Genomic DNA, 27,428 nt, shown 5'->3' with positions numbered 1-27,428 from the left:
CGGTCATGTGACCTGGCTACAAAACACATGATTCTCCCTATGCTGTGCGCCGCCTGCCTGCATCCCGACGGTTGCTAGGGGACGCGTCTCCCTCGCCCGCGTCATCGCATGCCAGTGCGCGTGCGTGTGACGTGGCCGACGGTGACGCGCTCCTGAACTTCCGGTGGGCGTTGACATGGTGGCGCCATATACGAAAGGATGGGGTTTTGGATTAATTAAAACATGTGTGCCGGTCCTATATAAGAACGCTCCCTGCTTGCCTCCACATCACTCCCTGAGGAAGCGGTGTGAAACACGTGTTGGAGTGGCTGGCAGGGGAGCAGTTTTTGTACTACTGACATGACAGCAGGTCTGGTATTGTTATGAGCCAAGTACTGTGATGGGCAGCGATTTAAAATAGACCATTGCTATTATTATATGGGGATAATGTTAGCTGCTTGTTCAATGTTCTTGTTGTGTAATTTATAGTTGTTATATGACCTGCTGGGACTTAGGTTATTTAATACATATGGTTCCCATTGTGGGTGTAGTACATGCTCCCCTTGCCTTGATTTTTAATTATTGTTTGTGTTTATGTTTTTTAATACCATCAATAAAAAAACGTTTTATCGATTTATAAGCTTTATTGGGATAATTTGGTTTGAATCTGAGAGCAGTATGATGAAGAGTCCGAGACCCCGATTCCAGCAATGGATGACTTATTGTGCTTCATGGTGTCATTGTTAAATTCCCTTTTTAACTTTGGAAGATCTACCAGTTCCCTAAATGCTAAGCTCTGTATCACCACATCCACACCATTGTGTATGCTGTGCATAGGCAGAATCCTACCAGTGTTGATGATCACCTGACATATGCAGGGAAAGATGTGGGCTTGCACAAAGCAAGGGACACTACCTAGGATGTAAATATAACTCGCAGGTCGTGAAGGGGTTAATGGTTTAATTTTTATTTTTTTTTTTAAATATATTTGTTTTTAATGTGCTAAAATATATTTCACTTTTAATCAGTAGGGGAAGCAGCTGCTAAAATTTGACCATTGAAAGACTTTGCAAAAGGAGAGGGGAGTATTAAGTTTACGATCAGTTCAGACCATTATTGGAAGAACAGTACGTAACTAGACTATATGTCACAAATTACCTAAAGCAGGCTTCTTTACGAGCCTTAAGCACTGGTGATACCGTCCTAATCCCCGTACCCCCTTCCTGACCCCTCCGCCATTTCTCTTTTGTTCTCACTCTTATTTTCTTACTTTAGTTATACTCCTCCATAACCTACCTCGCCTCTCTTGAGACCCGACGTTTCAATTGTTGGGGATTTCTTATGATTGGGGTTACTGCACCAAGCTTATAGGTCGCTCAGATGTTGTTTAAAATATGTGACTTTGCAGCCGTGAGGTGGTTCCCTCAGCTACTTAATGTAGCATCTATCTGTTTTTTCTTTATTTCTGTGAAATGTTAACTTTAACCTTAATAAAAAAAAAAGATTACACACAAGTTTACTCTGATGAGTGCGGAACCATTTTGTTGGGGACTGCAAAGTGATATTGACACAGGCAAAATGACAGAGGATGGCTGGCAGTGCAAATTCTTTTAGTTAGTGCTGTTTGCTGTGTCATACAGTGGGGTTAGATACGCAGACTGTATGACTAGCTGCCATTAGATAAGCGGAGTGTTAGGGGTACTTCACACACAGCGAGATCGCTACTGAGATCGCTGCTGAGTCACGTTTTTTGTGACCTCATTAGCGATCTCGCTGTGTGTGACACTGAGCAGCGATCTGGCCCCTGCTGTGAGATCGCTGCTTGTTACACACAGTGCTGGTTCGTTTTTTTATTGTTGCTCTCCCGCTGATAAGCACACATCGCTGTGTGTGACAGCGAGAGAGCAACAATCCTGAATGTGCAGGGAGCAGGAGCCGGCGTCTGACAGCCTGCGGTAAGCTGTAACCAAGGTAAACATCGGGTAACCAAGGTGGTTACCTGATATTTACCTTCGTTACCAGCCTCCGCAGCTCTCATGCTGCCAGTGCCGGCTCCTGCTCCCTGCACACGCTAAGTTAAGCGGTGTGAGCTGGTAACTAAGGTAAACATCGGGTAACCATACTCTATGTTTACCTTAGTTACCAGTGTCCGCAGCTTCCAGACGCCGGCTCCGTGCAAGCGCAGCGTCGCTTGCACGTCGCTGCTGGCTGGGGGCTGGTCACTGGTCGCTGGTGAGATCTGCCTGTTTGACAGCTCACCAGCGACCATGTAGCGATGCAGCAGCGATCCTGACCAGGTCAGATCGCTGGTCGGATCGCTGCTGCATCGCTAAAGTGTGTAGGTACCCTTAAACATGCTCAGATTAGATATAGGGCTCAGAGGAGTGTATCACATGATGAGATTAGATACACAGAATATTTGGTATGTAATGTGTGACACCGCTTGGTCCATTCCTACGGGAGCAGTGTTGTAATGTGTGACCTACTTCCCCCCCTCTTAGTACATTTCTAAGGGAGCTATGGTGTAATATGTCTGACCCTGCTCCATCCACTTATATGGGAGCAGTGGTTTAACCCCTTCACGACCGGCTGATTTTGCACTGTTTTTATTTTTTTTCGCCATTCTTCCGAGACACATAACTTTTAGTTTTCAGTCAATATGGTCATGTAAGGGCTTGCTTTTTGTGAAACGAGCTGTAGTTTTAAATCAAACCATGAGTTTTACCATATAGTGTACTGGAAAACTGCAAAATAAAAAATAAAAAAAAAAAGGGGGTTAAAAAAAAAAAACCCTGAACTTTGTCCGAAAAAAGTGGTGTACGTTTTATGACATTTTCCGCTACTCGTAGAGTTCTCATTTTTCTGGATCTGTGGCTCAGTGACTGCTTATTCTTTTGCATCTAGCGTTGATTTTTTTTTAACAATAGCATTTTTGCGTAGATACTACCTTTTGATCGCCTGTTTTTGCGCAAAATTTGAGGCGACCAAAAAAAATGTAATTTTGGCATTTGTATTTCTTTTGCTGCTACGTAGTTAACCGATCAGATTAATTGATTTTTATATTTTGATATATCGGGCGTTTCTGAATTCGGTGATACCAAATGGGAGTATATTTTTTAATCCTTTAATTTTCAATGGGGCGAATGGGGGGGGGTGATTTGAACTTTTAGGTTTTTTCATTTTTTTTATTTTTCAAAAAAACTTTATTTTACTAGTCCTCCTAGGGGACTACAACGATCAGCAGTCTGATCGCTCATTCATTTCTCCCGATCAGAGAAGCACTGCTCAGACTGAGAGAAATGAGTATCTCTTGTAACAAGCAGCACTCAGCTGTTTCTTACATGACCTGTGTCATGTGCGCACAGGAGTCATCAAATGATCCTGTGCTACCATGACAACCACCGGAGTCATATGATCACGTCACGTGACTCCCGGTGGAGGCCAGTGAGTACAGTTAGGGCTCATGCGCACGTTGCGTTATTGCATGCATTTACGCTGCGTATTGCACTGCAGCGTAAATGCATGCATCCTGCGTCCCCTGCACAATCTATGAAGATTGTGCATGATACGTGTGCACATGGCTTTTATGAACGCAGCGATTTGAGTGCTAAAATCTGTGCGTTCATAAAATGAGCATGTCAATTATTCCATGCGCTATGGATGCAGCTCCCACGGTCTATGGTGGGGGCAGCAGCCATAGCGCATGAAATCGGCTTTTATCAAGAAAAAAAAACTGCATTCATTATGCTGTGTTTCTGCAGCGATTTGAAGCGCACATGTGCTGTCAAATCGCTGCAGAATATTCAGCAGTTACATGCGCATGAGCCCTTATAGCGCAATTGCTATTATAACAGCGCTGTCATTTAAGGTGTTAAAAGGCACGGGCGGAACGTGATTCCACTCATGCCTAACAGGCAAACATATCAGCTAAGATGTGCGCGGATCTCCCCCGGCTGCCGGCAGCAGTCAGGTGACATTAACACTATGATTGCTAGGACGGAAGTTTACTGCCCGCTGTCGTTAAGGAGAAAAACCCCTTTCACACGTCAGTGATTCTGGTACGTTTGTGCTTTTTTTAAAACGTATCAGAATCACTGACATACGCAGACCCATTATAATGAATGGGTCTGCTCACACGTCAGTGATTTTTCACTACACGTGTCTCCGTGCGGCGTTCACGCGTGTGCGTGATTGTCGCACGGAGACATGTCCATTTTTTTCTGGCGTCACTGATGTTCCACGGACCAAGCAGTGGTGTGGTCCGTGAAACACGTGCCAGAAAAAAAACGTGCTTTTAAAATAAACATTTTAACTCACCCGGCGTCCAGCGATGTCCTCTGCAGCCCGTGCAGCTTGCTGCTTCTAAGCCGGCTCTTTATTGTCGCGCATATTCATTATGCGCGACACAGCCGACCCGGAAGCAGCTGCTGCGGGGGTCACTGCCGGCCGGATGCTGCACCGCGGGAGCGATCAGCACCATGGACAGCGGGAGCGGGCGCAGGTGAGTAGTTTTCTAAGAGCAATCACGGGCCACGGAGAACGGAGCCCAGATTGCACTTAGACAACCCACGTGTGCCGTGAATCACAGCACACGCAGGGACATGTGCGTGTTTTACACGCCAGTGAGAAACGTCACTTTTTCACTGACGTGTGAAACGGGCCTTAATGTGTGACCGCCGCCTTTTGGGAATGGGTGGGTGTGAAAGAATTCATATCTGTAATAGCAATAGCTGAAATAAGAAAGGAAGCACAGAGGGTCCTTTGCCAATTTTCCATGTTTCAAGATGCTGACAGATGCTCACTGTAGAGGGAGCAGTAGCATTCAAGTAAATCAGGATGTAGTGCATTTTACACATAGGTAACTTAAAATATGAAGAAATCTTTAAAACGCTTACACCATATTATCATTCCAAAGGTTATAAAAAGTATAACCTCACACTGCATTTCTCTACATTTTTACTGTCATTTTAGTTTTTGAAAATTATGACTGCATTCACTAAAACTATCCTCATCTTTTATCATAAGAACATTTTCTAAACAAAATTACCTTTTTGTTCCAACTCTATGATTTGGTGCGATGTCAATTGTATCTGTAGCTGAATCGTGTCGTACAGCTAATCCAAGATCTGCAATGCAGCAAGTTCCATTTTTCTTAACCAGTATATTTTTGGATTTTAGATCTCTATGGGCAATAGCAGGTTTTCCTAATAATTAAAAAGAAAACAAATTAAAACATTATACTTCCAAAAGGAGACAAGAGATCCTTGTTGCCAGCTAAGAGGTTTGAATAGCCACTCTCCAAAGAAATGGTATTAATATCATTGTTCCCATTTAGCTGTTAGATTGTTTTTATGGGGAGTGGCCATGCAGGTGTGGCTAAGGCTACAGTGCTGGCCAAAAGTATTGGCACCCCTGCAATTCCATCAGATAATACTCAGTTTCTTCCTGAAAATGATTGCAATGATATATTCTTTGGTATTATTATCTTCATTTAATTTGTCTTCAATGAAAGAAAAAAACACTGTCATAAAGCCAAATTGGATATAATTCCACACCAAACATAAAAAAGGGGGTGGACAAAAGTATTGGCACTGTTTGGAAAATCATGTGATGCTTCTCTAATTTGTGTAATTAACAGCACAAGTAACTTACCTGTGGCACCTAACAGGTGTTGGCAATAACTAAATCACACTTGCATCCAGTTGACATGGATTCAAGTTGACTCAACCTCTGTCCTGTGTCCTTGTGTGTACCACATTGAGAATGGAGAAAAGAAAGAAGACTATTATATACCGATTCCAATATTAAAGTAGGTATTATACTCAACCATAGGAATTTTTCTACTTTTTATATAAAAATAATGCTTTATTGATATCTAATGAACATACATACATGAATTACATAAAAATAGGGGAAAAAAGGAAGGATAATTAGCCCTGTCCTTTCTCCTGCCTCTACTACGGGGGTCGGCGTCCTACAATTACAGACGCCCCCGTTCCACGACGACTGACCCTGGGTTGCCCTCCCTACTGGTTAGCATGTGCATCCCTCTAAAGAATAAATCAACCCCAACAATAGTAACACCACTGTGAGGAAGGGGTGCTCAGTCAATAATGGCTAATTTGTCTGTATCACCAATATGACCTACGGGGATTTGGGGCCTAAGGGTCAGAGACTGTCAGTCAGTCTGTGTGCTCAGTAACAGATAGATAAACATATTAGATGATTTGCTATTCAAGAAGTGCCCGATTCGTTTTTCAAAGACTGTCCGACACGTTTTGCCCTTTTAAAATCTAAGGGCTCATCAGGGGCTTTGCAACTGTATCTTGAAAGATATTCCATTTGGCAATTCTGAAAAAACACAGAATAAATAATGCCCTCATTATAATCCAATAATTATCTCAAAAGGTGTCAATGTGTATCAGAACACTACTACTAACCCGTACTGATAAAATCCTTTTCGCCACTCTAAGGAATAAGTGGGATGAAGAAGTATTGCTTCACAGCTAGTGTATCCTGGGATGTATCAGGGTGAGGGTATTGCCTATATTGATATACACAATTTGTTAATACCCTCCATGGATTGACATTCCTATCACTTAGTGTACAGGTACTCAAAATTATACCTCTCCATGTGATAGTCCTCTTATCCGTAGTCTGTCAATATTGTGCCCAGAAGATAGCTGGACCCTAACAACAGAAACAGAAAACAACCTATTGCTCATAATCATCAGTAAGAGCTAATTTTGCATAACGTTGTATGACAGTAATTCCATACTTAGTCTCAGGCTCCAGATTGGTCTGATTTTCGTGTATTTTTCTATGGGTACTCAATGAGTTCACAACGCCTATAACTTTAAAGTGTGGCCCATGTGATCATCACACCAACCACCTATGAATTAAGGGAGGGCACATGGAATAGGGATTACCAAGATAATATGCAGTACATTGGCACAGGTAAAAGGAGTGGAAATACCTTGCTTAGATCTGAGGGAGTGGATACTTCCAGATGGTCAATCACCCTGTAGTAACACTATGCTGGATCAGTACTGACTCCTGCATTAATAGGCAGGGACCAGCAAACCCATAGACCTATATGAAGACATACAATACTTTGTCTGTATCACAATTATAGGCCATGCCCAGTATCCCAGGAAAATGGCAATGTAAACATTATTAAAAATTAAATACCTGGTTAATATCCCACAATGGGGTGACGGTAATCCCCAGCAGCAGGTGTCTAAGATATAAAAAAGTATGTCGGTCTATTTTAATCTTTTAACCTACATTCCCACATGGTATAAGGGGTCCTACCTTTTGAGGTCCGTATGAAGGGTCCCAGGTCTGGTGCTCAGTGATCGCTTACCTAGCTGGACTGAACACCCCATTTAAAGCGGAGTTTGGCGCCATAATCCGGAGAGACCGGAAGTGAGGTTACGCCACTTGTTCCCCACCTCCTCTGATTCCCAGTGCTAAGTTCGCGTCATCGCCCGATCATGTGACCGGGTGATGTGCAACCATGTTTCCCTTCCTTATATCTTGGAAGTAAAGGTTCCGTGGTGGCAACTGTCCCACGTACTCGCGCATGCGCAATATCAATATCATTCCCGTTCTAAAGGGGAAGTATAAGCGCATGTATAAATGGTTGTAACTTAAGTTATGATTTATTATGGCGTAGTACCCAGGTATATATAGGTCATTTAACCCTGGAACCATAATCATTTGTTGTCCGGGGTAGTTGGCTCTGATATTCTGTTATGTTAGGACACCTAGTATAGATATAGATGTAAAGATGGAATTAATCTACCGTAATGTAACAAATTGGAGGACGAGGGACTAATATAAAGTTTGATATGTTATTTATATATGTAATAAGTCATAAATGACTAGTTACTAGTAAGTTGAGTTCTGTAACTAATGCCCATAACATTCTTATGGGTATATATGATCATAAAGGGCGTCCACTACAGACATAGTGTCCCTAAATAGTGTGATGACTGGCAGGTAGTTTTATTCAAATAAAGGGCGTAAAACTAATCTGTTCATTTAGGCCATCTGGATGCACTGAGCCCATCCAGAAGATCCATCTCGCTTCTCTTTGTAAAAGGAGAACGTCCCAGTTCCCTTTTCTTTCTGGCTCAGGTATTGTTTCAATAGATTTGAAGCAAATACCTTCCATTTTGCCTGCGTGTTCCAGATTTATGTGGCGTGCAATTGGTGTGTCACGCTGATTCCGGATATCTCCAAGGTGTTCCCCTATCCTGACCCTAAACTGCCTTTTTGTTTTGCCAATATAATTTTTAGGGCACCCACAACTGAATAGGTAGATAACACCCTGGGTCCGGCAGTTGGCGAAGTTTCTATTTGTGTATATTCTGCCTGTCTTTGCGCATTGAAAATCCTTAGAGGGAGAAATGAATTTAAAGAACTTACAAGACCCACACCGAAAGGTGCCATTCTCTCTTGACCTCAGCCACGCACTCCACAATATTTTTGGGGCCACAGTGACTTTTAACTATGTGGTCCTTCAGATTACGGCCTCTTCGGAAGGTCACTGAGGGGTAAGGAAGGATATTATCCACAATGTCCAAGTCCTGTTTCAGTATACCCCAGTACTTCCTAAGGATCTTCATGACCTGGTTGTTTTGGTCATCAAAGGTGCCTACTAGTCTAGTTAACCCTCCTGCTTCCTCCCTGAGTGTAGGATTTAGTAATACGTGTCTATCCTTACCTGCCGCAAATTTATAGGCTTTATGGATCACCCTATCTGGGTATCCTCTATCCAAAAACCTTCTAGTGAGTTGGCCTGCCTGTCTATCAAACTCATGATTATCTGAGCAGTTTCTGCGTATCCGCAGGAACTGGCCCTTCGGTATGCCTCTTTTTAAACTCTCGGGGTGGTGGCTATTCCACTGGAGAAAACTGTTTGTGGCACTCGGTTTCCTGTATAGGGTTGTTTCCAGACCCCCGTCTAGTCCTTTCTTGATGTAAATATCAAGAAACGCGAGTCTGTCCACTCCAATCTCATAGGTAAATTTGAGTCCTATTTGATTGATATTGAGATCTTCCACGAACTCTTTAAAGGAATGAGTACTCCCTGACCAGATAACCAGTATGTCGTCTATATACCTGCCCCAGAATATAATCTGGGAGCAGCGGTCATCCCCATCATCCCTAAAGACGATGGTGTTCTCCCACCAGCCCAGGAGCAAGTTGGCATACGTGGGGGCACATGGGCTTCCCATTGCTGTGCCCCTGAACTGGTGGTAGAACCTGGAGTCGAACAGAAACGCGTTTCTAGTGAGGACAAAATATAGTAATTTTCCAATGAACCTATTGTATGCCTCCATCTGATTCCCCCGCATGCTCAAAAAAATAGTTGACTGCTTCCATCCCTTTATCATGAGGAATACTCGTATATAAGGCTTCAACATCTATGGAAGCAAGGATCATATTATCTTCCAAGGTAATGTCCTCAATTTTGGCTAACAGGTCTAACGTATCCCTTATATAAGAGGGTAAGGTGGTAACAAAGGACCTTAATATTTGGTCTATATACGTGCTACAATTCTGGGTTAAGGAATCTATTCCAGACACTATAGGTCTACCTTTGATGGGGTTGGTCCCTTTGTGTACTTTTGGAACCGCATAAAACGTGGCCAGTTTAGGGTAGCGCGGGAGTAGAAATTCGTATTCGCTAGTGGAAATCAATTTGTCTTGTTGGGCTATATCTAATATTTGTTTCAATTGAAGAGAATATATGGCGGTAGGATCTTCTTTTAATCGTTCATAAGCTTTCTGGTCCCTTAATAGTTGGGTACACATCTGTACGTACGTTTCTCGATCAAGGAGCACTATATTCCCCCCTTTATCAGAGTGCTTTATCACGATGTTATTTTGGGGAGCCCATGTGCCCCCACGTATGCCAACTTCCTCCTGGGCTGGTGGGAGAACACCATCGTCTTTAGGGATGATGGGGATGACCGCTGCTCCCAGATTATATTCTGGGGCAGGTATCTAGACGACATACTGGTTATCTGGTCAGGGAGTACTCATTCCTTTAAAGAGTTCGTGGAAGATCTCAATATCAATCAAATAGGACTCAAATTTACCTATGAGATTGGAGTGGACAGACTCGCGTTTCTTGATATTTACATCAAGAAAGGACTAGACGGGGGTCTGGAAACAACCCTATACAGGAAACCGAGTGCCACCAACAGTTTTCTCCAGTGGAATAGCCACCACCCCGAGAGTTTAAAAAGAGGCATACCGAAGGGCCAGTTCCTGCGGATACGCAGGAACTGCTCAGATAATCATGAGTTTGATAGACAGGCAGGCCAACTCACTAGAAGGTTTTTGGATAGAGGATACCCAGATAGGGTGATCCATAAAGCCTATAAATTTGCGGCAGGTAAGGATAGACACGTATTACTAAATCCTACACTCAGGGAGGAAGCAGGAGGGTTAACTAGACTAGTAGGCACCTTTGATGACCAAAACAACCAGGTCATGAAGATCCTTAGGAAGTACTGGGGTATACTGAAACAGGACTTGGACATTGTGGATAATATCCTTCCTTACCCCTCAGTGACCTTCCGAAGAGGCCGTAATCTGAAGGACCACATAGTTAAAAGTCACTATGTGGCCCCAAAAATATCGGGGAGTGCGTGGCTGAGGTCAAGAGAGAATGGCACCTTTCGGTGTGGGTCTTGTAAGTTCTTTAAATTCATTTCTCCCTCTAAGGATTTTCAATGCGCAAAGACAGGCAGAATATACACAAATAGAAACTTCGCCAACTGCCGGACTCAGGGTGTTATCTACCTATTCAGTTGTGGGTGCCCTAAAAATTATATTGGCAAAACAAAAAGGCAGTTTAGGGTCAGGATAGGGGAACACCTTGGAGATATCCGGAATCAGCGTGACACACCAATTGCACGCCACATAAATCTGGAACACGCAGGCAAAATGGAAGGTATTTGCTTCAAATCTATTGAAACAATACCTGAGCCAGAAAGAAAAGGGAACTGGGACGTTCTCCTTTTACAAAGAGAAGCGAGATGGATCTTCTGGATGGGCTCAGTGCATCCAGATGGCCTAAATGAACAGATTAGTTTTACGCCCTTTATTTGAATAAAACTACCTGCCAGTCATCACACTATTTAGGGACACTATGTCTGTAGTGGACGCCCTTTATGATCATATATACCCATAAGAATGTTATGGGCATTAGTTACAGTACTCAACTTACTAGTAACTAGTCATTTATGACTTATTACATATATAAATAACATATCAAACTTTATATTAGTCCCTCGTCCTCCAATTTGTTACATTACGGTAGATTAATTCCATCTATACATCTATATCTATACTAGGTGTCCTAACATAACAGAATATCAGAGCCAACTACCCCGGACAACAAATGATTATGGTTCCAGGGTTAAATGACCTATATATACCTGGGTACTACGCCATAATAAATCATAACTTAAGTTACAACCATTTATACATGCGCTTATACTTCCCCTTTAGAACGGGAATGATATTGATATTGCGCATGCGCGAGTACGTGGGACAGTTGCCACCACGGAACCTTTACTTCCAAGATATAGGGAAGGGAAACATGGTTGCACATCACCCGGTCACATGATCGGGCGATGACGCGAACTTAGCACTGGGAATCAGAGGAGGTGGGGAACAAGTGGCGTAACCTCACTTCCGGTCTCTCCGGATTATGGCGCCAAACTCCGCTTTAAATGGGGTGTTCAGTCCAGCTAGGTAAGCGATCACTGAGCACCAGACCTGGGACCCTTCATACGGACCTCAAAAGGTAGGACCCCTTATACCATGTGGGAATGTAGGTTAAAAGATTAAAATAGACCGACATACTTTTTTATATCTTAGACACCTGCTGCTGGGGATTACCGTCACCCCATTGTGGGATATTAACCAGGTATTTAATTTTTAATAATGTTTACATTGCCATTTTCCTGGGATACTGGGCATGGCCTATAATTGTGATACAGACAAAGTATTGTATGTCTTCATATAGGTCTATGGGTTTGCTGGTCCCTGCCTATTAATGCAGGAGTCAGTACTGATCCAGCATAGTGTTACTACAGGGTGATTGACCATCTGGAAGTATCCACTCCCTCAGATCTAAGCAAGGTATTTCCACTCCTTTTACCTGTGCCAATGTACTGCATATTATCTTGGTAATCCCTATTCCATGTGCCCTCCCTTAATTCATAGGTGGTTGGTGTGATGATCACATGGGCCACACTTTAAAGTTATAGGCGTTGTGAACTCATTGAGTACCCATAGAAAAATACACGAAAATCAGACCAATCTGGAGCCTGAGACTAAGTATGGAATTACTGTCATACAACGTTATGCAAAATTAGCTCTTACTGATGATTATGAGCAATAGGTTGTTTTCTGTTTCTGTTGTTAGGGTCCAGCTATCTTCTGGGCACAATATTGACAGACTACGGATAAGAGGACTATCACATGGAGAGGTATAATTTTGAGTACCTGTACACTAAGTGATAGGAATGTCAATCCATGGAGGGCATTAACAAATTGTGTATATCAATATAGGCAATACCCTCACCCTGATACATCCCAGGATACACTAGCTGTGAAGCAATACTTCTTCATCCCACTTATTCCTTAAGGCCCCGTCACACTAAGCAACATCGCTAGCAACATCGCTGGTAACGAACAACTTTTGTGACGTTGCTAGCGATGTTGCTGTGTGTGACATCCAGCAACAACCTGGCCCCTGCTGTGAGGTCGTTGGTTGTTGCTGAATGTCCTGGGCCATTTTTTAGTTGTTGCTGTCCTGCTGTGAAGCACAGATCGCTGTGTGTGACAGCGAGACAGCAACAACTAATGTGCAGTGAGCAGGGAGCCAGCTTCTGCTGAGGCTGGTAACCAATGTAAACATCGGGTAACCAAGAAGCCCTGTCCTTGGTTACCCGATATTTACCTTTGATACCAGCCTCCTCCGCTCTCACTGTCAGTGCCCTCTCACTGTCAGTGCCGGCTCCTGCTCTGTGCACATGTAGCTGCAGCACACATCAGGTAATTAACCCGATGTGTGCTGTAACTAGGAGAGCAAGGAGCCAGCACTAAGCATTGTGCGCTGCTCCCTGCTCTGTGCACATTTAGCTGCAGCACACATCAGGTAATTAACCCGATGTGTGCTGTAACTAGGAGAGCAAGGAGCCAGCGCTAAGCATTGTGCGCTGCTCCCTGCTCTGTGCACATTTAGCTGCAGCACACATCGGGTTAATTAACCTGATGTGTGCTGTAACTAGGAGACTGGGGGCTGGTCACTGGTTGCTGGTGAGCTCACCAGCAACTCGTGTAGCCACGCTCCAGCGATCCCTGCCAGGTCAGGTTGCTGGTGGGATCGCTGGAGCGTCGCAGTGTGACAGCTCACCAGCAACCTCCTAGCAACTTACCAGCGATCCCTATCGTTGTTGGGATCGCTGGTAAGTTGCTTAGTGTGACTGGACCTTTAGAGTGGCGAAAAGGATTTTATCAGTACGGGTTAGTAGTAGTGTTCTGATACACATTGACACCTTTTGAGATAATTATTGGATTATAATGAGGGCATTATTTATTCTGTGTTTTTTCAGAATTGCCAAATGGAATATCTTTCAAGATACAGTTGCAAAGCCCCTGATGAGCCCTTAGATTTTAAAAGGGCAAAACGCGTCGGGCAGTCTTTGAAAAACGAATCGGGCATTTCTTGAATAGCAAATCATCTAATATGTTTATCTATCTGTTACTGAGCATACAGACCGACTGACAGTCTCTGACCCTTAGGCCCCAAATCCCCGTAGGTCATTTTGGTGATACAGGCAAATTAGCCATTATTGACTGAGCACCCCTTCCTCACAGTGGTGTTACTATTGTTGGGGTTGATTCATTCTTTAGAGGGATGCACATGCTAACCAGTAGGGAGGGCAACCCAGGGTCAGTCGTCGTGGAACGGGGGCGTCTGTAATTGTAGGACGCTGACCCCCGTAGTAGAGGCAGGAGAAAGGACAGGGCTAATTATCCTTCCTTTTTTCCCCCCTATTTTTATGTAATTCATGTATGTATGTTCATTAGATATCAATAAAGCATTATTTTTATATAAAAAGTAGAAAAATTCCAATGGTTGAGTAGAAAAGAAAGAAGACCAAAGAACTGTCTGAGGACTTGGGAATCCACATTGTGAGGAAGCATGAGCAATCTCAAGGCTACAAGTCCATCTCCAAAGACCTGAAGGTTCCTGTGTCTACGGTGCGCAGTGTCAAGAAGTTTAAAGCCCATGGCACTGTGGCTAACCACCCTAGATGTGGAAGGAAATGAAAAATTGACGAGAGATATCAATGCAAGATTGTGCGGATGGTGGATAAAGAACCTCGACAGTTCAAGCTGCCCTGCAGTCCGAGGGTACAACAGTGTCAACCCGTACTATCAGTCGGCGTCTGAATGAAAAGGGACTGTATGGTAGGATACCCAGGAAGACCCCACTTCTTACCCCGAGACATAAAAAAGCCAGGCTGGAGTTTGCCAAAACTTACTTGAGAAAGCCTAAAACGTTTTGGAAGAATGTTCTCTGGACAGAGGAGACAAAAGTAGAGTTTTTTGGGAAAAGCCATCAACATAGAGTTTACAGGAAAAAAAAAAAAGAGGCATTCAAAGAAAAGAACACGGTCCCTACAGTCAAACATGGCGGAGGTTCCCTGATGTTTTGGGGTTGCTTTGCTGCCTCTGGCACTGGACTGCTTGACCGTGCGCATGGCATTATGAATTCTGAAGACTAAAAACAAATTTTGTAGCATAATGTAGGGCCCAGTGTGAGAAAGCTGGGTCTCCCTCAGAGGTCATGGGTCTTCCAGCAGGACAATGACCCAAAACACACTTCAAAAAGCACTAGAATATGGTTTGAGAGAAAGCACTGGAGACTACTAAAGTGGCCAGCAATGAGTCCAGACCTGAATCCCATAGAACACCTGTGGAGAGATCTCAAAATGGCAGGTTGGAGAAGGCATCCGTCAAATCTCAGGGACCTGGAGCAGTTTGCCAAAGAAGAATGGTCTAAAATTCCAGCAGAGCATTGTAAGAAACTCACTGCTGTTTACCGGAAGCGGTTGTTCGCAGTTATTTTGGCTAAAGGTTGTGCAACCAAGTATTAGGCTGAGTGTGCCAATACTTTTGTCTGGCCCATTTTTGGAGTTTTTGTGAAAAGATCAATGATTTGATTTTTGTTTCATTCTCTTATGTGTTTTTTCATTCCAAGCAACATAAATGAAGATATTAATACCAAATAATTTGTGATTGCAATAATTTTTAAGAAGAAACTGAGCATTATCTGACAGAATTGCAGAGGTGCCAATACTTTTGGCCAGCATTGTATATGCGTATGCTGCAGTTTTTGTCATGCTTTTTGGTGCAGTTTTGTCAAAACTTCTTCACTTTTGACTTCCCAGCAAAGTCTATAAGAAGTCAGATTTGCTGTGCGCACGATGCAGTTTGTCAGCAGTTTTTTGTCACAAAATTTTGGCAATAGAAGAACAGCATGTTCATTCTTCGTGCATTTTTGTCACTTTGGTTACCCATTGAAATCAATGAGGGGTTGAAAAACGGTCGGCAAAACGCATGGTTACAAATTGTTTGCGTTTTGCATACGGTTTTGTCAACAAAAACGCAGCTCATAAACTTAGTTCCAGAATGACCAAATCAATGCTGGAGTGATTTTGGGATGTCTGAGTGTGTCTCTCTGTCTATCTCCAAGCGCTACATACTCAACGATCACTGGGGTGGCTGTCACAATGCTCCCGCGGCAGCCCTTTGTTCTTCCCAAGTTGGCCGCTCATTAGGTTTCATACATATTCACTGCTTCTCCCGACCATTGGCGTCTGATTGGTTGCAGTCAACCCCGCCCCCACGCTGAGTGACAGCTGTCTGACTGCAACCAATTACAGACACCGTTAGGTGGATCTACATCGTACAGTAAAATACATTTAAGACAAAAAAAAGCAAAAAATGCGTGCGGTCCCCCCAATTTTGATACCCAGCCAAGATAAAGCCCCACAGCTGCGGGCTGGTATTCTCAGACTGGGAAGGCCTATGGTTATTAGGCTCTCCCCAGCCTAAAAATATCAGCCAGCAGCCAACCAGAATTGCTGCATCTATTAGATCTGACAGTGCCGGCACTTTACCGAGCTCTTCCCTAATGCCTTGGTGCAGTGGCAATCGGGGTAATCAGGGAGTTAATGGCAGCCCACAGCAGCCACTAAGTCCTAGATTAGTCATGGCAGGCACCCCCTCATCACTAATCTGTAAGTGAAAGTAAATAAACACAAACACCTAAAAAAATCATTTAAAATAAAAAAAAGCCACCCTTTCACCACTTCATTAAACCCACATACACCCCTACAGGTCTGACATAATCCACACGACGTCCACAGCAGTTTCCAGCTCTACTACATATCTGAAGCTCACAGCAAGTGCCATAGAACAAGAATGCTCACTGTGAGCTCCACACAGCAAGTAAAGTGAGCCGCGCGATAAGCGATGACATCACTCAGTCCTCCACCAGTGACCGCAAATCAAGCTGTCGCGACTCTAGGAAATTGTGCGATCAGCAGTGACATCACTGGTGAGTCCTCCACTTCAGTCATAGACTCCAGGACACATGGACTCCTGTTGTGACCGCAAATCAGTGACGTCACTGCTTATCACACGGCTCACTTCACTATCATAAGAGATAAGGGGGCACCTTTCCCCTATCGGGATCACCACCAGCAATAATGAACCATAAAAGAAGAAAAAGAGAGAAGAAGAATCGCTGAATGTAGGGATCAACCAATGAGACTTTGTTCAAATCAACAAATATATTATTTATTGGTATTGTCTCTCCAGTAAAGGAGACAAACTCTAGCACAGCGCCACCTATTGGAAGTAGCGATCCTAAAAGTCACAAGTGGATTTTCAACAATCCTTTGCAATATGACTCAGGATATATAAGCCAGATCAGAATCCCAATTTGCAATATTTATTGGTACAAATTTTATGCATACAAAATATCCACACAGAACCGTGAAAGGTTAAAAACATTTAAAATATAGACAATCTACAAACACCTCAATACACAGTCCCATGTTAGGAACCCGGCACCAAGATCCTGAAAAAAACTGTACTACACGTACCAATCAATATTTGCAGGCATAAGTGCAGGATCTGTGTATAAATTGTCACTGCAAACCATATGCCATATAGTACTTTAAAGTATAGTACCCTATCTGGCACCACCATCAATAAGTATAATATAATAGGTACAAAATGCTAGCAGAAAAAGTGATGAAACGAACCTTATAATAAGGAAATCAATATACCAAACTCAATGCCTAAACCAAATAAGTCACTGACTATCCAAGTTCGTCCAGAAAATCACCACCAAGATGTATTACCACCTGCTTGAAGTCCCAAAAGTAAGGTGGTGTTGGGTCTCAGGATCGGCACAAGTATGGGGTGTTGCCCCATGCGCAGGGCCGCCACTAGGAATTTCAGGGCCCCATACTGGCAAAATTTTCGGGGCCCCTTGGGACTCCGCCCAGGCTCCACCCCAGCTCCGCCTCCACCCATCAAACCTCCTACAGTCACAAAGCACTGCAAGGGTGGCACACAGCACTGCGAGGGTGGCAGGAGGCTCGCAGCAGAAGGAGGCTCACAGCAGCAGAAGGGAGGCTCACAGCAGAAGGAGGGAGGCTCACAGCAGAAGGAGGCTCACAGCAGAAGGAGGCTCACAGCAGAAGGAGGCTCACAGCAGAAGGAGGCTCACAGCAGAAGGAGGCTCACAGCAGAAGGAGGCTCACAGCAGAGAGGATCACAGCAGAGAGGCTCACAGCAGAAAGAGGCCAAGAGGCTCACAGCAGAGAGGCCAAGAGGCTCACAGCAGAGAGGCCAAGAGGCTCACAGCAGAGAGGCCAAGAGGCTCACAGCAGAGAGGCCAAGAGGCTCACAGCAGAGAGGCCAAGAGGCTCACAGCAGAGAGGCCAAGAGGCTCACAGCAGAGAGGCCAAGAGGCTCACAGCAGAGAGGCCAAGAGGCTCACAGCAGAGAGGCCAAGAGGCTCACAGCAGAGAGGCCAAGAGGCTCACAGCAGAGAGGCCAAGAGGCTCACAGCAGAGAGGCCAAGAGGCTCACAGCAGAGAGGCCAAGAGGCTCACAGCAGAGAGGCCAAGAGGCTCACAGCAGAGAGGCCAAGAGGCTCACAGCAGAGAGGCCAAGAGGCTCACAGCAGAGAGGCCAAGAGGCTCACAGCAGAGAGGCCAAGAGGCTCACAGCAGAGAGGCCAAGAGGCTCACAGCAGAGAGGCCAAGAGGCTCACAGCAGAGAGGCCAAGAGGCTCACAGCAGAGAGGCCAAGAGGCTCACAGCAGAGAGGCCAAGAGGCTCACAGCAGAGAGGCCAAGAGGCTCACAGCAGAGAGGCCAAGAGGCTCACAGCAGAGAGGCCAAGAGGCTCACAGCAGAGAGGCCAAGAGGCTCACAGCAGAGAGGCCAAGAGGCTCACAGCAGAGAGGCCAAGAGGCTCACAGCAGAGAGGCCAAGAGGCTCACAGCAGAGAGGCCAGGAGGCTCACAGCAGAGAGGCCAGGAGGCTCACAGCAGAGAGGCCAGGAGGCTCACAGCAGAGAGGCCAGGAGGCTCACAGCAGAGAGGCCAGGAGGCTCACAGCAGAGAGGCCAAGAGGCTCACAGCAGAGAGGCCAAGAGGCTCAAAGCAGAGAGGCCAAGAGGCTCAAAGCAGAGAGGCCAAGAGGCTCAAAGCAGAGAGGCCAAGAGGCTCACAGCAGAGAGGCCAAGAGGCTCACAGCAGAGAGGCCAAGAGGCTCACAGCAGAGGGGCCAAGGGGCTCACAGCAGAGAGGCCAAAAGGCTCACAGCAGAGAGGCCAAAAGGCTCACAGCAGAGAGGCCAAAAGGCTCACAGCAGAGAGGCCAAAAGGCTCACAGCAGAGAGGCCAAAAGGCTCACAGCAGAGAGGCCAAAAGGCTCAGAGCAGAGAGGCCAAGAGGCTCACAGCAGAGAGGCCAAGAGGCTCACAGCAGAGAGGCCAAGAGGCTCACAGCAGAGAGGCCAAGAGGCTCAAAGCAGAGAGGCCAAGAGGCTCACAGCAGAGAGGCCAAGAGGCTCACAGCAGAGAGGCCAAGAGGCTCACAGCAGAGAGGCCAAGAGGCTCACAGCAGAGAGGCCAAGAGGCTCACAGCAGAGAGGCCAAGAGGCTCACAGCAGAGAGGCCAAGAGGCTCACAGCAGAGAGGCCAAGAGGCTCACAGCAGAGAGGCCAAGAGGCTCACAGCAGAGAGGCCAAGAGGCTCACAGCAGAGAGGCCAAGAGGCTCACAGCAGAGAGGCCAAGAGGCTCACAGCAGAGAGGCCAAGAGGCTCACAGCAGAGAGGCCAAGAGGCTCACAGCAGAGAGGCCAAGAGGCTCACAGCAGAGAGGCCAAGAGGCTCACAGCAGAGAGGCCAAGAGGCTCACAGCAGAGAGGCCAAGAGGCTCACAGCAGAGAGGCCAAGAGGCTCACAGCAGAGAGGCCAAGAGGCTCACAGCAGAGAGGCCAAGAGGCTCACAGCAGAGAGGCCAAGAGGCTCACAGCAGAGAGGCCAAGAGGCTCACAGCAGAGAGGCCAAGAGGCTCACAGCAGAGAGGCCAAGAGGCTCACAGCAGAGAGGCCAAGAGGCTCACAGCAGAGAGGCCAAGAGGCTCACAGCAGAGAGGCCAAGAGGCTCACAGCAGAGAGGCCAAGAGGCTCACAGCAGAGAGGCCAGGAGGCTCACAGCAGAGAGGCCAGGAGGCTCACAGCAGAGAGGCCAGGAGGCTCACAGCAGAGAGGCCAGGAGGCTCACAGCAGAGAGGCCAGGAGGCTCACAGCAGAGAGGCCAGGAGGCTCACAGCAGAGAGGCCAGGAGGCTCACAGCAGAGAGGCCAAGAGGCTCACAGCAGAGAGGCCAAGAGGCTCACAGCAGAGAGGCCAAGAGGCTCACAGCAGAGAGGCCAAGAGGCTCACAGCAGAGAGGCCAAGAGGCTCACAGCAGAGAGGCCAAGAGGCTCACAGCAGAGAGGCCAAGAGGCTCACAGCAGAGAGGCCAAGAGGCTCACAGCAGAGAGGCCAAGAGGCTCACAGCAGAGAGGCCAAGAGGCTCACAGCAGAGAGGCCAAGAGGCTCACAGCAGAGAGGCCAAGAGGCTCACAGCAGAGAGGCCAAGAGGCTCACAGCAGAGAGGCCAAGAGGCTCACAGCAGAGAGGCCAAGAGGCTCAAAGCAGAGAGGCCAAGAGGCTCAAAGCAGAGAGGCCAAGAGGCTCAAAGCAGAGAGGCCAAGAGGCTCACAGCAGAGAGGCCAAGAGGCTCACAGCAGAGAGGCCAAGAGGCTCACAGCAGAGGGGCCAAGAGGCTCACAGCAGAGAGGCCAAAAGGCTCACAGCAGAGAGGCCAAAAGGCTCACAGCAGAGAGGCCAAAAGGCTCACAGCAGAGAGGCCAAAAGGCTCACAGCAGAGAGGCCAAAAGGCTCAGAGCAGAGAGGCCAAGAGGCTCACAGCAGAGAGGCCAAGAGGCTCACAGCAGAGAGGCCAAGAGGCTCACAGCAGAGAGGCCAAGAGGCTCAAAGCAGAGAGGCCAAGAGGCTCAAAGCAGAGAGGCCAAGAGGCTCACAGCAGAGAGGCCAAGAGGCTCACAGCAGAGAGGCCAAGAGGCTCACAGCAGAGAGGCCAAGAGGCTCACAGCAGAGGGGCCAAGAGGCTCACAGCAGAGAGGCCAAAAGGCTCACAGCAGAGAGGCCAAAAGGCTCACAGCAGAGAGGCCAAAAGGCTCACAGCAGAGAGGCCAAAAGGCTCACAGCAGAGAGGCCAAAAGGCTCACAGCAGAGAGGCCAAAAGGCTCACAGCAGAGAGGCCAAGAGGCTCACAGCAGAGAGGCCAAGAGGCTCAGAGCAGAGAGGCAAGGAGGCTCACAGCAGAGAGGCAAGGAGGCTCACAGCAGAGAGGCAAGGAGGCTCACAGCAGAGAGGCAAGGAGGCTCACAGCAGAGAGGCAAGGAGGCTCACAGCAGAGAGGCCAGGAGGCTCACAGCAGAGGCAGGAGGCTCAAAGCAGAGGAAGGCTCACAGTAGAGAGGCCTGCCGGCTCACAGCAGAGGAAGGCTCACAGCAGAGAGGCCAGGAGGCTCACAGCAGAGAGGCCAGGAGGCTCACAGCAGAGAGGCCAGGAGGCTCACAGCAGAGAGGCCAGGAGGCTCACAGCAGAGAGGCCAGGAGGCTCACAGCAGAGAGGCCAGGAGGCTCACAGCAGAGAGGCCAGGAGGCTCACAGCAGAGAGGCCAGGAGGCTCACAGCAGAGAGGCCAGGAGGCTCACAGCAGAGAGGCCAGGAGGCTCACAGCAGAGAGGCCAGGAGGCTCACAGCAGAGAGGCCAGGAGGCTCACAGCAGAGAGGCCAGGAGGCTCACAGCAGAGAGGCCAGGAGGCTCACAGCAGAGAGGCCAGGAGGCTCACAGCAGAGAGGCCAGGAGGCTCACAGCAGAGAGGCCAGGAGGCTCACAGCAGAGAGGCCAGGAGGCTCACAGCAGAGAGGCCAGGAGGCTCACAGCAGAGAGGCCAGGAGGCTCACAGCAGAGAGGCCAGGAGGCTCACAGCAGAGAGGCCAAGAGGCTCACAGCAGAGAGGCCAAGAGGCTCACAGCAGAGAGGCCAAGAGGCTCAAAGCAGAGAGGCCAAGAGGCTCAAAGCAGAGAGGCCAAGAGGCTCAAAGCAGAGAGGCCAAGAGGCTCACAGCAGAGAGGCCAAGAGGCTCACAGCAGAGAGGCCAAGAGGCTCACAGCAGAGAGGCCAAGAGGCTCACAGCAGAGAGGCCAAGAGGCTCACAGCAGAGAGGCCAAGAGGCTCACAGCAGAGAGGCCAAGAGGCTCACAGCAGAGAGGCCAAGAGGTTCACAGCAGAAAGGCCAAGAGGCTCACAGCAGAGAGAGGCTCAAAGCAGAGAGGCAGGAGGCTCACAGCAGAGGGAGGCTCAAAGCAGAGAGGCCAGGAGCCTCACAGCAGAGGAAGGCTCACAGTAGAGAGGCCAAGAGGCTTTCAGCAGAGACAGGCAAGGAGGCTCACAGCAGAGGCAGGCAAGGAGGCTCACAGTAGAGGCAGGCAAGGAGGCTCACAGCAGAGGCAGGCAAGGAGGCTCACAGCAGAGGCAGGCAAGGAGGCTCACAGCAGAGAGCGGCTCAAAGCAGAGAGGCAGGAGGCTCACAGCAGAGAGGCTCAAAGCAGAGAGGCAGGAGGCTCACAGCAGAGGGAGGCTCACAGCAGAGGGAGGCTCACAGCAGAGAGGCTCACAGCAGAGAGGCAAGGAGGCTCACAGCAGAGAGGCTCACAGCAGAGAGAGGCTCACAGCAGAGAGAGGCTCACAGCAGAGAGAGGCTCACAGCAGAGAGGCAAGGAGGCTCACAGCAGAGAGGCCAAGAGGCTCACAGCAGAGAGAGGCTCACAGCAGAGGGAGGCTCAAAGCAGAGGCCAGGAGGCTCACAGCAGAGAGGCCAAGAGGCTCACAGCAGAGAGACCAAGAGGCTCACAGCAGAGAGACCAAGAGGCTCACAGCAGAGAGACCAAGAGGCTCACAGCAGAGAGACCAAGAGGCTCACAGCAGAGAGACCAAGAGGCTCACAGCAGAGGCCAAGAGGCTCACAGCAGAGAGGCCAAGAGGCTCACAGCAGAGAGGCCAAGAGGCTCACAGCAGAGAGGCCAAGAGGCTCACAGCAGAGAGGCCAAGAGGCTCACAGCAGAGAGGCCAAGAGGCTCACAGCAGAGAGGCCAAGAGGCTCACAGCAGAGAGGCCAAGAGGCTCACAGCAGAGAGGCCAAGAGGCTCACAGCAGAGAGGCCAAGAGGCTCACAGCAGAGAGGCCAAGAGGCTCACAGCAGAGAGGCCAAGAGGCTCACAGCAGAGAGGCCAGGAGGCTCACAGCAGAGAGGCCAGGAGGCTCACAGCAGAGAGGCCAGGAGGCTCACAGCAGAGAGGCCAAGAGGCTCAGAGCAGAGGCGCCAAAAGGCTCACAGCAGAGAGGCAAGGAGGCTCACAGCAGAGAGGCAAGGAGGCTCACAGCAGAGAGGCAAGGAGGCTCACAGCAGAGAGGCCAAGAGGCTCACAGCAGAGAGGCTCACAGCAGAGAGGCAAGGAGGCTCACAGCAGAGAGGCCAAGAGGCTCACAGCAGAGAGAGGCTCACAGCAGAGGGAGGCTCAAAGCAGAGAGGCCAGGAGGCTCACAGCAGAGAGGCCAAGAGGCTCACAGCAGAGAGACCAAGAGGCTCACAGCAGAGAGGCAAGGAGGCTCACAGCAGAGAGGCAAGGAGGCTCACAGCACAGAGGCAAGGAGGCTCACAGCACAGAGGCAAGGAGGCTCACAGCACAGAGGCAAGGAGGCTCAAAGCAGAGAGTCCAGGAGGCTCACAGCAAAGGCAGAAGGCTCAAAGCAGAGGGAGGCTCACAGCAGAGGCAGGCAAGGAGGCTCACAACAGAGGCAGGCAAGGAGGCTCACAGCAGAGGCAGGCAAGGAGGCTCACAGCAGAGGCAGGCAAGGAGGCTCACAGCAGAGGCAGGCAAGGAGGCTCACAGCAGAGGCAGGCAAGGAGGCTCACAGCAGAGGCAGGCAAGGAGGCTCACAGCAGAGGCAGGCAAGGAGGCTCACAGCAGAGGCAGGCAAGGAGGCTCACAGCAGAGGCAGGCAAGGAGGCTCACAGCAGAGGCAGGCAAGGAGGCTCACAGCAGAGGCAGGCAAGGAGGCTCACAGCAGAGGCAGGCAAGGAGGCTCACAGCAGAGGCAGGCAAGGAGGCTCACAGCAGAGGCAGGCAAGGAGGCTCACAGCAGAGGCAGGCAAGGAGGCTCACAGCAGAGGCAGGCAAGGAGGCTCACAGCAGAGGCAGGCAAGGAGGCTCACAGCAGAGGCAGGCAAGGAGGCTCACAGCAGAGACAGGCAAGGAGGCTCACAGCAGAGACAGGCAAGGAGGCTCACAGCAGAGACAGGCAAGGAGGCTCACAGCAGAGAGGCCAGGAGGCTCACAGCAGAGAGGCCAGGAGGCTCACAGCAGAGAGGCCAGGAGGCTCACAGCAGAGAGGCCAAGAGGCTCACAGCAGAGAGGCCAGGAGGCTCACAACAGAGGGAGGCTCAAAGCAGAGAGGCCAGGAGGCTCACAGCAGAGGCAGGAGGCTCAAAGCAGAGGGAGGCTCAAAGCAGAGAGGCCAGGAGGCTCACAGCAGAGGAAGGCTCACAGCAGAGAGGCCAGGAGGCCACAGGCCAGAGGTCCCTCACCCCTGATCTAGCTGAAGCAAGGCAGGGGCTGGGGTCGGCAAGCAGCCACGGACAGAGATCAGCACCTCCCCCTCACCTTCAGCAAAGATCAGTGGGCCCCGGGCAAAGATCAGCGCTGCCCCCTTCCCCGGGCAAACATTAATGGGCCCCGTGCAGAGATCAGCGCCGCCCCCCCCCCCCCACCCTTCCGGGGCAGAGATCAGTGGGCCCCAGGCAGAGATCAGCGCCGCCCCACTGGCCAGAGATCAGCAACTCTTCGGCTCACAGCGCTTACCTGTCCCGCTGGCTGCCGTGTCCTCGCCACCTCAACCGCTGTTGCAGGAGTGTAATGAGGTCTCAAAGTGATGACCTCACCTCCTGCTGCACGGTCCAGCGATGACGTGCCCTGCTCTGCTCCAATCACCCTGCCTCCACTACAGCACATTGCTAATTTGCATGCTCCGCCCCTTCGCATGCAAATTAGTCATGTCTGGTAATGAAGCGACACTGCGGGGCCCCTTTGCTGCTGCTGCTCCTGTGACTGGGGCCCGGTGAAGAGGAGGGGCCCGTCCTGCCTGAGGCTAAAGATAAGTATTTACCCCGGGCCTGGCGGGGCCCCCTTTCTTCACCGGGACCCCTACACCAGGCACAGTAGTAATGCCCTGATGGTGGCCCTGCACACGCATATCGCCACTGGAGATGTGGCTTCCTCAAGGGCCAGAAAATAAATAACAATCCCATCACTTCACTAGCTGCATGGAGCTCACTGTGGGCAGTCATGTTCTAGGACGCTTACTGTGACAGGATAGGGATGTAACAGAGCTGAATCTCTATAGGACATAGTGTGGATTACGTTGGACCTGGAGGGATGTTTCGGGGGTTAATAAAGTGGTGAAAGATGGTGCTATTTTGTCTTCTATTTCAAATAAAGCATTTTTTGGGTATTTGTGTTTATATACCTCCACTTCTGTCATTACTAAGCTAGGGCTTAGCAGCAGCTGTGGGCTGTTATTAACTCCTGATTACCCCGATTGCCACGACACCAGGTCAACGGGAAAAGGCGGGGCCGGCACCAGAATTGGGGCATCTTATGGATGCGCCACTTCTGGGTCGGCTGTGGGATGCTATTGTTAGGCTGGAAAGGGCCAAATAACGATGGCCCTTCCTACCCTAATAACATCAGCCCCAGTTGTCTGCTGTACCTTAACTGGTTTTATAAAAATGGGGGGGCACCACGTCATTTAAAAAAAAAAAAAAGTGGGATCCCCTCTATTTGTCATAACCAGCCAAGGTACAGCAGACAGCTGAGGGATGCAGCCTGCAGTTGCTTCTGTTACTGTGTTGGATATGAAAAATGGGGGGGACCCCATGTAATTTTTTTACCCCCTAAAAATTAAAAACAGCTGGCCAAGCTATTAAGCTATTCTGTTATTTCTTTTTATCTATTCTATATATTCTATCCACCTATTCTAGCTATCTAACAATTATCTTATCTAATCATTTTGTTTCTCCTTTAACCCCTTTAAGCTGGGTTCACACTAAGCGAGAGCGACAACGACGTCGCTGTTACGTCACCATTTTCTGTGACGTAACAGCGACCTTGTAAGTCGCTGTTATGATCGCTGCTTAGCTGTCAAACACAGCAGAAGCAGCGATCATAACGTCGCTGTGCTACATGTGCAGAGAGCAGGGAGCAGCGCTTAGCGCTGGCTCCTTGCTCTCCTAGGTACAGTACACATCGGGTTAATTACCCGATGTGTACTGCAGCCACATGTGCACAGAGCAGGAGCCGGCACTGGCAGCAAGGGCGGAGGCTGGTAACGAAGGTAAATATCGGGTAACCAGGGAAAGGCCTTCCTCAGCTTAACGACCACGGGCAGTAATCTTATGTCCTAGTGGTCATATTGTTAATCCCAGCAGGCTGCTCCAAAAAATGAGCCCTCACATGACCATATTGCCTGAAAAATAAAGTTACGTCACTCAGAATAATGGCGAAGAAGTTAAAAATAAAACGCATTAACAAAAATGCAGCAAAATCGCACCATCATTAAGTTGATTTTTTTTTTTTTTACAATTCCAGAATCTCAGTGACAAGATTCAGTTTTGGTTTACTTTGTGTGCCGAAAAAACTGCAGCGTGCGCATAGAGCCTTAGGGTATGTGCTCACGTAGCATTTTTATGTGCACACAAGAAAAAAAAAGCGCATGTTTTGGTAGCAAAAAAAAGCTGCTAAACAAAAAATTGCTTTTTTTCTCATGCGTTTTTTTTCATGCTTTTTCGTCATGGCAATTCAAGGGGGTTCAGTCGCTGTACCCCTGCGACTGCCGGGCTAATGTTACAGCCGGGACCCTGCTCTCACTGCCCGTAGCAGTGGCAGCGTCACACGCACATACCTGTGCAGCGACGTCGCTGTGACCGCCGAACAATCCCTCCTTCTAGGGGAGGTGCGTTCAGCATCACAGCGACGTCACAGCGGCGTCACTAAGCGGCCGCCCAATAGCAGAGGAGGGGTGGAGATGAGCGGCCGTAACATGCCGCCCACCTCCTTCCTTCCTCATTGCCGGTGGACGCAGGTAAGGAGATGGTCGTCGCTCCTGCGATGTCACACATAGCGATGGCCCTTAACTCTCCAGCATGGAATGGTCACGTGATGAAGTCTTACAGGTCAATGGGCCAAAGTCGGCTGATTAATAGTGTTTATTTCATCCACAAACCATCGATAAAAATCTTGACAATATTTATACCGCATCTACAAATCTTCCATTACTAACAGTGCAGCCATTTGGTTCTGAGCAGTGCATTTGGTTCTGAGTAAGATTTCACTGCATCCTGATTGTCTCTGTATACACACAATGATAGCAGCAGCTACCTCCAAAAGTTTGGGACCCAGACTTGAACTGAATCCCATTGGAAGTCACTGATTGGGCAGTTCGGCTCTCCACCTACATGCTGCTGGCCAGGTTTTTTTTTTATTCAGTTATTTTTATTTTATTTTATTTCATGTGTATCAGAGCACAGCAATGCTTGAGCGAGTGGTGGCGGGCATATGTAAAAGTACCTTAACTCCGAACACTTTTTTGTAACGTCAATGTTCAGTACGAGCACTAAAATTTACTCT

At 48.4% G+C, this 27,428-nt stretch overlaps 1 protein-coding gene across 2 annotated transcripts in view; it reads right to left on the bottom strand.

Moving 5' to 3' along the window:
- Positions 1-27,428, bottom strand: part of TGFBR1 (transforming growth factor beta receptor 1) — a 349,773-nt gene that overhangs the window by 120,333 nt on the left and 202,012 nt on the right. For both annotated transcript variants that reach the window (XM_075315001.1, XM_075315000.1), the window contains one exon: positions 5,027-5,183. In XM_075315001.1, coding sequence (XP_075171116.1) covers positions 5,027-5,183 — 157 coding nt within the window. The remainder of the gene's footprint in view (positions 1-5,026; positions 5,184-27,428) is intronic.

Source organism: Anomaloglossus baeobatrachus, chromosome 6, assembly GCF_048569485.1.
Source record: "Anomaloglossus baeobatrachus isolate aAnoBae1 chromosome 6, aAnoBae1.hap1, whole genome shotgun sequence".
Classification (NCBI taxonomy): Eukaryota; Metazoa; Chordata; class Amphibia; order Anura; family Aromobatidae; genus Anomaloglossus; species Anomaloglossus baeobatrachus.
This window is presented reverse-complemented; position numbering and strand designations above follow the sequence as displayed.